Source organism: Oncorhynchus gorbuscha, linkage group LG20 (assembly GCF_021184085.1).
Source record: "Oncorhynchus gorbuscha isolate QuinsamMale2020 ecotype Even-year linkage group LG20, OgorEven_v1.0, whole genome shotgun sequence".
Taxonomy (NCBI): domain Eukaryota; kingdom Metazoa; phylum Chordata; class Actinopteri; order Salmoniformes; family Salmonidae; genus Oncorhynchus; species Oncorhynchus gorbuscha.
The window spans coordinates 7,183,708-7,196,207 of record NC_060192.1 but is presented as its reverse complement, the minus strand read 5'-3'; the positions used below and the strand labels follow the sequence as shown (position 1 = coordinate 7,196,207).

The 12,500-nt window shown below is 49.0% G+C and overlaps 1 protein-coding gene across 1 annotated transcript in view; it reads right to left on the bottom strand.

The window, feature by feature from the left end:
- The window catches only part of LOC124006666 (beta-adrenergic receptor kinase 2-like), a 73,485-nt gene that overhangs the window by 35,076 nt on the left and 25,909 nt on the right, over positions 1-12,500 (bottom strand). The window contains 5 exon segments of the mRNA XM_046316715.1: positions 808-859; positions 1,355-1,416; positions 3,958-4,032; positions 4,295-4,396; positions 5,643-5,716. Of these exon segments, the coding sequence (XP_046172671.1) occupies positions 808-859; positions 1,355-1,416; positions 3,958-4,032; positions 4,295-4,396; positions 5,643-5,716 (365 nt within the window).

Sequence of the window (12,500 nt, the reverse complement as noted above, 5' to 3'; positions counted from 1 at the left end):
AATACAGAGGGGGATGAAAAGAGAGAGTGAAAAATAGAGAGGGGGATGAAAAGAGAGAGTGAAAAATAGAGAGGGGGATGAAAAGAGAGAGAGTGAGAAATAGAGAGGGGGGACAAAGAGAGAGTGAGAAATAGAGAGGGGGATGAAAAGAGAGAGAGAAATAGAGAGGGGGATGAAGAGAGAGAAAATAGAGAGGGGGATGAAGAGAGAGAGAAAAATAGAGAGGGGGATGAAGAGAGAGAGAGAGAGAAATAGAGAGGGGGATGAAGAGAGAGAGAAATAAAGAGGGGGATGAAGAGAGAGAGAAATAGAGAGGGGGATGAAGAGAGAGAGAAATAGAGAGGGGATGAAGAGAGTGAGAAATAGAGAGGGGGTGAAGAGAGAGAGAGAGAAATAGAGGGGGATGAAGAGAGAGAGAAATAGAGAGGGGAGATGAAGAGAGTGAGAAATAGAGAGGGGGATGAAGAGAGAGAGAAATAGAGAGGGGGATGAAGAGAGTGAGAGAATAGAGAGGGGGTGAAGAGAGAGAGAGAAATAGAGAGGGGGTGAAGAGAGAGAGAGAGAAATAGAGAGGGGGATGAAGAGAGTGAGAAATAGAGAGGGGGATGAAGAGAGTGAGAAATAGAGAGGGGGTGAAGAGAGAGAGAGAGAAATAGAGAGGGGGATGAAGAGAGAGAGAAATAGAGAGGGGAGATGAAGAGAGAGAGAGTGAGACAATAGCTTGTAATGAAGGTTCATGGAAAGGTTTTTCATCAGGACGCTTACATGAGTAACACAAACACACACACACACCGCAACGTTACTCACATGGATGTTCAGCTCCACATTCTTCCACTGGCAGAAACGAGTGAACTTGTCACTGGCGAGAGAGAGGAAAAAATAGGAGAGATGAAGAGAGACAGCCAGAGAGAGACAGAGAGGGAGAGAGAGAGAGAGAGAGAGAGAGAGAGAGAGAGAGAGAGAGAGAGAGAGAGAGAGAGAGAGAGAGAGAGAGAGAGCCAGAGAGAGAGAGAGAGCCAGAGCCAGAGAGAGAGAGAGAGCCAGAGAGAGAGAGAGAGAGAGAGAGAGAGAGAGCCAGAGAGAGAGAGAGCCAGAGAGAGAGAGCCAGAGAGAGAGAGAGCGAGAGAGAGAGAGATAGCCAGAGAGAGAGAGAGAGATTAGGTTAGCCTTCGAGCCCCTAGCCTGTGGTAGTGTGGAGAGACTCCTTTCTGTTTCGACACAAATGGATGAATGGATACTAAAAGCACTTTCCTTCTAAATCTGGTGAGGATGAAAAAGTACAGATTATTCTGGCCATTATCCAACATCTTCCCTTTCTCCTCTCCTCCTGACCCCCCCCACGCCCCACCCTCACCTCTCTATGAACTTCTGGAAGATCATCCCTCGCAGGCTGTCACAGATCTCCACGATGTACGGCTGAACACAAACAGGAGTGAGTTAGTGAGTGTGAGAGAGAGAGAGAGAGAGAGGGGAGAGTGTGACGCCCAGTATGTAGCAGGGATGCAAACTGGTATGTAGCAGGGATGCAAACTGGTATGTAGCAGGGATGCAAACTGGTATGTAGCAGGGATGCAAACTGGTATGTAGCAGGGATGCAAACTGGTATGTAGCAGGGATGCAAACTGGTATGTAGCAGGGATGCAAACTGGTATGTAACAGGGATGCAAACTGGTATGTAACAGGGATGCAAACTGGTATGTAACAGGGATGCAAACTGGTATGTAACAGGGATGCAAACTGGTATGTAACAGGGATGCAAACTGGTATGTAACAGGGATGCAAACTGGTATGTAACAGGGATGCAACTGGTATGTAACAGGGATGCAAACTGGTATGTAACAGGGATGCAAACTGGTATGTAACAGGGATGCAAACTGGTATGTAACAGGGATGCAAACTGGTATGTAGCAGGGATGCAAACTGGTATGTAGCAGGGATGCAAACTGGTATGTAGCAGGGATGCAAACTGGTATGTAGCAGGGATGCAAACTGGTATGTAACAGGGATGCAAACTGGTATGTAACAGGGATGCAAACTGGTATGTAACAGGGATGCAAACTGGTATGTAACAGGGATGCAAACTGGTATGTAACAGGGATGCAAACTGGTATGTAACAGGGATGCAAACTGGTATGTAACAGGGATGCAAACTGGTATGTAACAGGGATGCAAACTGGTATGTAACAGGGATGCAAACTGGTATGTAGCAGGGATGCAAACTGGTATGTAGCAGGGATGCAAACTGGTATGTAGCAGGGATGCAAACTGGTATGTAGCAGGGATGCAAACTGGTATGTAGCAGGGATGCAAACTGGTATGTAGCAGGGATGCAAACTGGTATGTAACAGGGATGCAAACTGGTATGTAACAGGGATGCAAACTGGTATGTAACAGGGATGAAAACTGGTATGTAACAGGGATGAAAACTGGTATGTAACAGGGGTGCAAACTGGTATGTAACAGGGGTGCAAACTGGTATGTAACAGGGATGAAAACTGGTATGTAACAGGGATGCAAACTGGTATGTAACAGGGATGCAAACTGGTATGTAACAGGGATGCAAACTGGTATGTAGCAGGGATGCAAACTGGTATGTAACAGGGATGAAAACTGGTATGTAACAGGGATGCAAACTGGTAAACAGGGATGCAAACTGGTATGTAACAGGGATGCAAACTGGTATGTAACAGGGATGCAAACTGGTATGTAGCAGGGATGCAAACTGGTATGTAGCAGGGATGCAAACTGGTATGTAACAGGGATGCAAACTGGTATGTAACAGGGATGCAAACTGGTATGTAACAGGGATGCAAACTGGTATGTAGCAGGGATGCAAACTGGTATGTAACAGGGATGCAAACTGGTATGTAACAGGGATGCAAACTGGTATGTAACAGGGATGCAAACTGGTATGTAACAGGGATGCAAACTGGTATGTAATGAAAACAGGGATGCAAACTGGTATGTAACAGGGATGCAAACTGGTATGTAACAGGGATGCAAACTGGTATGTAACAGGGATGCAAACTGGTATGTAACAGGGATGCAAACTGGTATGTAACAGGGATGCAAACTGGTATGTAACAGGGATGCAAACTGGTAAGCCACCCCTCTAAAAAAAAGTCATTTTCGCACGGAAACACAAGAAAAATCCATGTGAAGGGCAAGAACATTTATTTATTTTCAGAGAATAAAAAGGCTTTGCATCTGACACGCGGTTCTATAGGAGGTGCCTGAGGAAAAGTTAAGACACAAATCACGTCTCGCATCCCCAATACATTGCCAGGTGCACTTTTGGTGTTAACCGGTATTAAAATACGGTCACTCATTTAACTGAAACAACGGAGTACACGAGCGCCACGAAAAGTACGTGGAGGAGCGTTTCAACTGTACGAAATACGGCTACAATGTGAATGGAATAAATGGTTTTTGGAGTGGTCAACGCTCAATCAGGCACAACGCACGCTCAAATAGGAGTCGCTGAGGCGAGACGCAAAATGTTTCCGCTGTCCCTTTAAGAGCGGGAGATTGCCGCGGCAACGGTGGAGAATCTCCAACGTCTCTTGGCAGGCAGCCGCTTCAAACGTAAACCTCGAAAAAAATGACCTAGCACATGAACTGAACTATGTAAATAGGCACTTTAGTAGACTTTCGGGTAAATACGACCAACTTCACGCTCTGAAGTCCGTTTTGGATTCTTTTTGGAGGGAGGGTAGGGATGCGTTCTGTGCCAATGATTTCCACATGAGAAACAGACCGTCCCATCATTTTTCATTGTTTTTTTGTTGTTGTTGTCGTTGTTGCTGCTGCTTCGCCTCCACACGATTCGCGTGGATTTTTTGGGCAACCGAAACGGCGAATATTGCCGCGAAAAGCAGCAGAGTTCGCGTCCCCCCCGGGTGTGAGGCTGCGCAGACACACAAACGGGAGTCAGCGCGTGAGCGCGTGCTTACTCACCTGGAAGAGAGAGGGAGGCACCTGCTTCTTGGCCAGGTGAGTCTGAACGTGATCCACTGCTTTCTTAGAGAAGGCCTGAGACAGACAGAAACAGAGGGAAAGGGGGAATCCACAAGAATATGTATGGGGGGGTGGAAACAAATAAAGCAACAATAAATGAGTCATTCTCAGTGCAGTTTGGCATGTCAACAGTTTTAGGACGGTCGGGGTGTTCCCATTGTGTCTAATCATGTAAACTTCCTCCCTGAGAGGAACATAAACACATTTCAGGCTGTGACGGTTTTAGGGCCACTCGGTGTGTTGGGCGTGTGTCCCCGTGTTGACGCCGTGTCCTTACATGTGAGCAGGAGAGGAGCTCCTTCATGATGTAGCCGTCATAGATCTGTCTGCTACGGCACAGCCTCTCCTCTTCAGAGTCCAACTTCTCGTAGTCCTTAATCTGACACACACAGGGGTTAACACACACACACACTTCCTCTGAAACACACACAATTAGCCTAATCTCAAACGTCTCACATGCCCGCAAATCCAACAGACAACACACTAGACTCCTGATCTCTGACCAATGTGAGTGAGTGAGTGAGTGAGTGAGAGAAAGGGAGGGGTAAAGAGACAGTTGAGGCAGACAGATTGAAAGATATACAAGTTATCTACAAAAGTATGTGGACACCCCTTCAAACGAGTGGATCCTGACTCTTTCAGCCACACCCGTTGTTGACAGGCGTGTAAAAATCAGGCACACTGCCGTGCAATCGCCATAGATAAACATTGGCAGTAGAATGGCCCGTACTGGAGAGCTCAGTGACTTTCAATCATGGCTGAGTCACAGGATGCCACCTGTCCAACAAGTCAGTTCGTCAAATTCCTGCCCTGCTAGGGCTGCCCCCGGTAAGTGCTGTTATTGTGAAGTGGAAACGTCTAGGGGCAACAGCTCAGCCAGGAAGTGGTAAGGCCACACAAGCTCACAGAACGGGACTGCCGAGTGCTGTAGGGTGCAAAAATCATCTGTCCATGGTTGCAACACTCACTACCGAGTTACAAACTGCCTCTGGAAGCAAGAACTGTTCGTCGGGAGCTTCGTGAAATGGGTTTCCATGGCCGAGCAGCCGCAAACAAGCCTGCCTGACCCAATGTATAGTTACAACTGTAAAGTTTGGTGGAGATGGAATAATGGTATGGGGATGTTTTTCATGGTTGGGACTAGGCCCCTTAGTTCCAGTGAAGGGAAACCTTAACGCTACAGCATACAATGACATTCTAGATGATTCTGTGCTTCCTCCTTTGTGGCAACAGTTTGGGGAAGGCCCTTTCCTGTTTAAGCATGACAATGCTCCCCTGCACAAGGTGAGGTCCATACATAAATGGTTTGTTGAGATCGGTGTGGAAGAACTTGACTGGCCTGCACAGAGCCCTGACCTCAACCCCATCAAACACCTTTGGGATAAATTGGAACGCCGACTGCGAGTCAGGCCTAATCGCCCAACCTCACTAATGCTCGTGGCTGAATGGAAGCAAGTCCCTGCAGCAAGTTTACAACATCTAGTGGAAAGCCTTCACATAAGAGTGGAGGCTGTTATAGCAGCAAAGGGGGGACCAACACCATATTAATGTCCTTGAGTTAGGATTGAGATGTCTGACAGGCAGGTGTCCACATACTTTTGGTAATGTAGTGTACATGTTCCTACCTCTTCGTAGAACTTGAGCTGCGGCACGGCCTCGTCGATTTCAGTCAAACAGAAATCTTTGAACAGCAGAAAACCTGAAAACAGAGAAACACACACATAGTTGTTTCTTTGACATTACGATACCAATTATACAATTCTATTTGTGTACGTGTGTGTGTGTGTGTGTGTGTGTGTGTGTGTGTGTGTGTGTGTGTGTGTGTGTGTGTGTGTGTGTGTGTGTGTGTGTGTGTGTGTGTGTGTGTGTGTGTGTGTGTGTGTGTGTGTGTGTGTGCCGGAGTTGACTTCCACACACAGCCCTTTCCTTCGAGACTGAGGCCTGTAGTGGATGGGCCTTAAGAGAACAAGATTCTCATCTCATTGAGCCAATCCCCTATCAGACACACACACAGTCTGACCACAATGACAGGGAGTGATAGCGCCGTCAGCTTGAACCTCTACAGTCTGCATATTATCACTAAAAGAAAATGTTATAAAAAAAAATTTAAACGCTCGCCACACACACCATCTACTGGAACCCGTCGGAAACAGAGCTCAGCAACTAGCCCGGGCGTCACCGTGGTAACCGGGTCGTTGCCTTCCCGGCGCGTGCGCCCGTCTCTTCCCGGGGCATTAGCCAATTAGCATTACTGCCGCTAAAATAGACGGGCTAACGAGATGACACGGGGAAGAACCTTGCAGAGACAAAAACACGTATGCTACTGGGCGTCGTCTTCCCCTTCGCTCCAAATCCTTCCTCCGCCTGATCGCTCTGCTCTGCAGTGGTAGAACTCGTAGTGTGGGTTTACAGAAAAGATCAAAATACGCTCTGCAGTGGTAGAACTCGTAGTGTGGGTTTACAGAAAAGATCAAAATACGAGTGGCCCTAAAACCACCGGGAGCAGAGAAATACAGATCAAGTCCATTTTGTCAGACGACATCCCATAAATTGATTCGACGAGGCCTCGCTACCAGAAGTTGGGGGCGAGGAGGAGGGACAGGTGGAGGAGGATGGGTAGAGGAGGAGGGACAGGTGGAGGAGGATGGGTAGAGGAGGAGGGACAGGTGGAGGAGGATGGGTAGAGGAGGAGGGACAGGTGGAGGAGGATGGGTAGAGGAGGAGGGACAGGTGGAGGAGGATGGGTAGAGGAGAGAGGGGAAAAAAGGGAAGCGAGGACGTTAGAACAGTCTTCACCAGCAGTCACACTTCTCCTCTCTACGAGCGATTGTCACTGTACACAAAACAACACAACAGTCACACTTCTCTCTACGAGCGACTGTCACTGTACACAAAACACCACAACAGTCACACTTCTCTCTACGAGCGACTGTCACTGTACACAAAACACCACAACAGTCACTTCTCCTCTCTACGAGTGACTGTCACTGTACACAAAACACCACAACAGTCACACTTCTCTCTACGAGCGACTGTCACTGTACACAAAACACCACAACAGTCACACTTCTCTCTACGAGCGACTGTCACTGTACACAAAACACCACAACAGTCAACTCTGCCCTCCCTGTCACAGGAAGACGAGGTTGTTTAAAGAACGGAGTCATCTCACAGTAACACTGTACACACAGAGTACACACAAAGTACACACACGCACACACACACCAAACTAGATGAAGGAGTGTGCTGCGGTTAAAGAGATTCTCGGGTACTTTGGCATACTTTTTTAGCCAGTAGTTCTGAAAGGGGCGTAAAGTGGTTCGTATATGGGCGTATTACATCGTATATGGGCGTATTACATCGTATATGGGCGTATTACATCGTATACGTGCGCCATATCCTTGCACTCCCTCTGCCATGTGTGCTTCTGGCAAGCTGTCACTCAAATAGAGGGGCTGAAGCTCATTGGCTAGAACGCAAATTGCCAAGAGGGGGCTGGCCCATGTGGGGGGAAATTTAAAGAGAATGGCGCAAGGCACAGGTTGATGAATGCTGCACTGTTTACTACCTCAGAACGGAGGGAATCGCATCTCATCTCTTTTGTCACTTGTCCCACTGAGTCACTTAAAAAAAGGCGCCGTCTGAGGAGACGCCGTTCGCGTCGCGAGCTGAACACGTTACACTCAGACAAACACACCCAGGTTAAAAGAAGGAGGTTCTGTGGCAAACGGCACGAGACCGTGAGATGGTCCAGCCGGGGAGGTGACTGGACTGATGGAACATCGTGATGATGAGCGAATCGCCATATTTCCCCTCTGTAGTACAAAGTGCATAAGGCCTTGAAACCCCCTCCCCAGTCCTACATACTGCTTGATGCAGAGCTAAACCCCCCTCCCCAGTCCTACATACTGCTTGATGCAGAGCTAAACCCCCCTCCCCAGTCCTACATACTGCTTGATGCAGAGCTAAACCCCCTCCCCAGTCCTACATACTGCTTGATGCAGAGCTAAAACCCCCTCCCCAGTCCTACATACTGCTTGATGCAGAGCTAAAACCCCCTCCCCAGCCCTACATACTGCTTGATGCAGAGCTAAACCCCCCTCCCCAGTCCTACATACTGCTTGATGCAGAGCTAAAACCCCCTCCCCAGCCCTACATACTGCTTGATGCAGAGCTAAACCCCCCTCCCCAGCCCTACATACTGCTTGATGCAGAGCTAAACCCCCCTCCCCAGCCCTACATACTGCTTGATGCAGAGCTAAACCCCCTCCCCAGCCCTACATACTGCTTGATGCAGAGCTAAACCCCCTCCCCAGTCCTACATACTGCTTGATGCAGAGCTAAAACCCCCTCCCCAGTCCTACATACTGCTTGATGCAGAGCTAAAACCCCCTCCCCAGCCCTACATACTGCTTGATGCAGAGCTAAACCCCCTCCCCAGCCCTACATACTGCTTGATGCAGAGCTAAAACCCCTCCCCAGTCCTACATACTGCTTGATGCAGAGCTAAAACCCCTCCCCAGTCCTACATACTGCTTGACGCAGAGCTAAACCCCCCTCCCCAGTCCTACATACTGCTTGACGCAGAGCTAAAACCCCCTCCCCAGCCCTTCATACTGCTTGATGCAGAGCTAAACCCCCCTCCCCAGTCCATCTGACCAGCTAAACCCCCTCCCCAGCCCTACATACTGACAGACCCCCCCCCAGTCCTACAGACAGACAGACAGACAGACAGACAGACAGACAGACAGACCCCAGACAGACAGACAGACAGACAGACAGAGCAAACACCCCAGACAGACATACACAGACAGACACACAGACAGACACACAGACAGCACCTACAGACAGACACACACAGACAGACACACACAGACAGACACCACACACAGACACACACAGACAGATACACAGACAGATACACACAGACAGACACAGACAGACAGTGAGAATGCAGGGAGGAAAAACAAAACCACTTTATTCTCTCCTCTTCCCCCTCTCCTTTATCTCTTCTCCAGACCCACAGTATTTCCTCTCCAGGCCAAGCCCCTCCCTTTCCCCCTCTGTTCCTGTCAGAGTGGCACGCAGACAGACAAGACACACACACACCACAGAACAAGAATTTCGCCTTACTGCGACCTCTGCCCCAGTCCTACATACTGCTCGCGCACACCCCGTCCCCATTAACGTGTGCAGAGAGGATCCTTGTTTCCTAGCATACTGTGTGTGTGTGCTAAAACCCCCTCCCCAGTCCTACATACTGCTTGGCGGGCTAAACCCGTGTTATTTGGAATAAGGGTGGAAGAGAGAGATTTCATATGTCACTGGAGCCAGGGATTAACAATCACAGGACACGTCAGCGCTCGTTAGCTAATTCAACAAAATGGTCTCAGACAGAGCACAGACACACAGACAGACAGACAGACAGACAGACAGACAGACAGACACACACACAGACACACACACACACACACACACACAGACACACACAGACAGACACACACAGATGCACACACAGACACACACAGACAAATATAAGGTGCACAGACAGATACACACACACACACAAAACACACCTCTCCCAGTGATGTAGGACAAAACACACCTCTCCTCCATCCATCTCCACTCACAGACAGTCCTGTGAATGCAGGGAGGAAAACAAAACCACTTTATCCATCTCTCCACTCTTCCCCCTCTCCTTTATCTCTTCTCCAGACCCACTCCATTTCCTCTCCAGGCAAAACAAGCCCTCCTTTCCCCCACTCTGTTCTAACTGTCAGAGTGGCACAGACAGACAAGACACACCTCACCACAGAACAAGAATTTCCATCTCCACTCTCTGCGCTCCAGTCCTTGATGTAGGACAAAACACCCACGTCTTAACTCCATCCATCTCCACTCTCTCGCTCCAGTCCTGTGATGTAGGACAAAACACACGTCTCTCCATCCATCCATCCCACTCTCTCGCTCCAGTCCTGTGATGTGGACAAAACACACCTCTCCTCCATCCATCACAGGACACCACTCTTAGCTAAGTCCTGTGATGTCAGGAGCAAACACACACACACTCCTCCATCCATCTCCACTCTCACACTCCAGTCCTTTGATGTAGGACAAAACACACACACTCCTCACATCATCTCCACTCACTCGCTCCAGTCCTGTGATGTAGGACAAACACACACTCCACCATCCATCTCCAGGATGAGATGCTCCAGTCCTGTGATGTAGGACAAAACAGACCTCTCCTCCATCCATCTCCACTCTCTCTCTCCAGTCCTGCTCATGTAGTCAAAACACACCTCTCCTCCATCCATCCATCTCCACTCTCTCGCTCCAGTCCTTTGATGTAGGACAAAACACACCTCTCCTCCATCCATCTCCACTCTCTCGCTCCAGTCCTGTGATGTAGGACAAAACACACCTCTCCTCCATCCATCTCCACTCTCTCGCTCCAGTCCTGTGATGTAGGACAAAACACACCTCTCCTCCATCCATCCATCTCCACTCTCTCGCTCCAGTCCTGTGATGTAGGACAAAACACACCTCTCCTCCATCCATCTCCACTCTCTCGCTCCAGTCCTTTGATGTAAGACAAAACACACGTCTCCTCCATCCATCTCCACTCTCTCGCTCCAGTCCTGTGATGTAGGACAAAACACACCTCTCCTCCATCCATCCATCTCCACTCTCTCGCTCCAGTCCTGTGATGTAGGACAAAACACACGTCTCCTCCATCCATCTCCATTTCTCGCTCCAGTCCTTTGATGTAGGACAAAACACACCTCCTCCATCCATCCATCTCCACTCTCTCGCTCCAGTCCTGTGATGTAGGACAAAACACACCTCTCCTCCATCCATCCATCTCCACTCTCTCGCTCCAGTCCTGTGATGTAGGACAAAACACACGTCTCCTCCATCCATCTCCATTTCTCGCTCCAGTCCTTTGATGTAGGACAAAACACACCTCTCCTCCATCCATCTCCACTCTCTCGCTCCAGTCCTGTGATGTAGGACAAAACACACCTCTCCTCCATCCATCCATCTCCACTCTCTCGCTCCAGTCCTGTGATGTAGGACGTCCATTTGTCTTTCTCCCTCTCTCTCACTCCCATCCATCTCCACTCTCTCGCTCCAGTCCTGTGATGTAGGACGTCCATTTGTCTTTCTCTCTCACTCCCATCTTTCTCGCTCTTCCGGCTCACAATGTCTTTCCTTCAATATATCCATGTAGACAACCCCCCCCCCCCGCTCTCTCTCTCTCTCTCTGTTTTGTCTTTCCATCTCTCGTCACTATACAGGAAGTGTCTAATCATAACAGACAAAGTGTGCATCCATGCTTAAACCGTCCCCACACCCACCTTCAACCAGAAACAAACACATTTACGCTCAAGAGGAACAAAACCTGCTCAGGGCTCCAGACTGCAACCATATAGTCCCATTTTGTGACCGTTTGACTTGGCTGTGTAAGTAGCGAAATGATTTGGTCGCTTTTTTGGGGGGGGTTCTGTCTGTGTGTGTCTGTCAGGACTTGGTCAAACAGTAACAGTTTGCCTCTCTATTGTAGGCAAAGTCATCTCTATTGTAGGCAAAGTCATCTCTATTGTAGGCAAAGTCATCTCTATTGTAGGCAAAGTCATCTCTATTGTAGGCAAAGTCATCTCTATTGTAGGCAAAGTCATCTCTATTGTAGGCAAAGTCATCTCTATTGTAGGCAAAGTCATCTCTATTGAACAAAATACATATTTTACTTTTGCATTCTATTTTAACAGTCAAATACAACGATATCATAATCGTCAACCCAGAATTCAGGACAGTCACGGGGTCAGGTTGCGCATAAAATAAGATATTGAATCGTGCATTCCTGCATGGACGTGTTCGATGAAACAACACGTTGCCTGAATACCCTCTCAGTAGTCGATTACACCTCTTCATAAAGTACCGTCAATGACTATATATATATATATATGATAACTTATTTTTTTCTATTCTGTGAGGCCGCAGAAGAAAAGGATGGTGCTACCATATCATCGTCTGGTTCCACCAAGGTTAGTGGGCACCGGGGGAAAGGTTAGTGGGCACCGGGGGGAAAGGTTAGTGGGCACCGGGGGAAAGGTTAGTGGGCACCGGGGGAAAGGTTAGTGGGCACCGGGGGGTTAAAGGTTAGTGGGCACCGGGGGGAAAGGTTAGTGGGCACCGGGGGAAAGGTTAGTGGGCACCGGGGGAAAGGTTAGTGGGCACCGGGGGAAAGGTTAGTGGGCACCGGGGAAAGGTTAACCGGGGAAAGGTTAGTGGGCACCGGGGGAAAGGTTAGTGGGCACCGGGGGGAAAGGTTAGTGGGCACCGGGGGAAAGGTTAGTGGGCACCGGGGGAAAGGTTAGTGGGCACCGGGGGGAAAGGTTAGTGGGCACCGGGGGAAAGGTTAGTGGGCACCGGAGGGAAAGGTTAGTGGGCACCGGGGGAAAGGTTAGTGGGCACCGGGG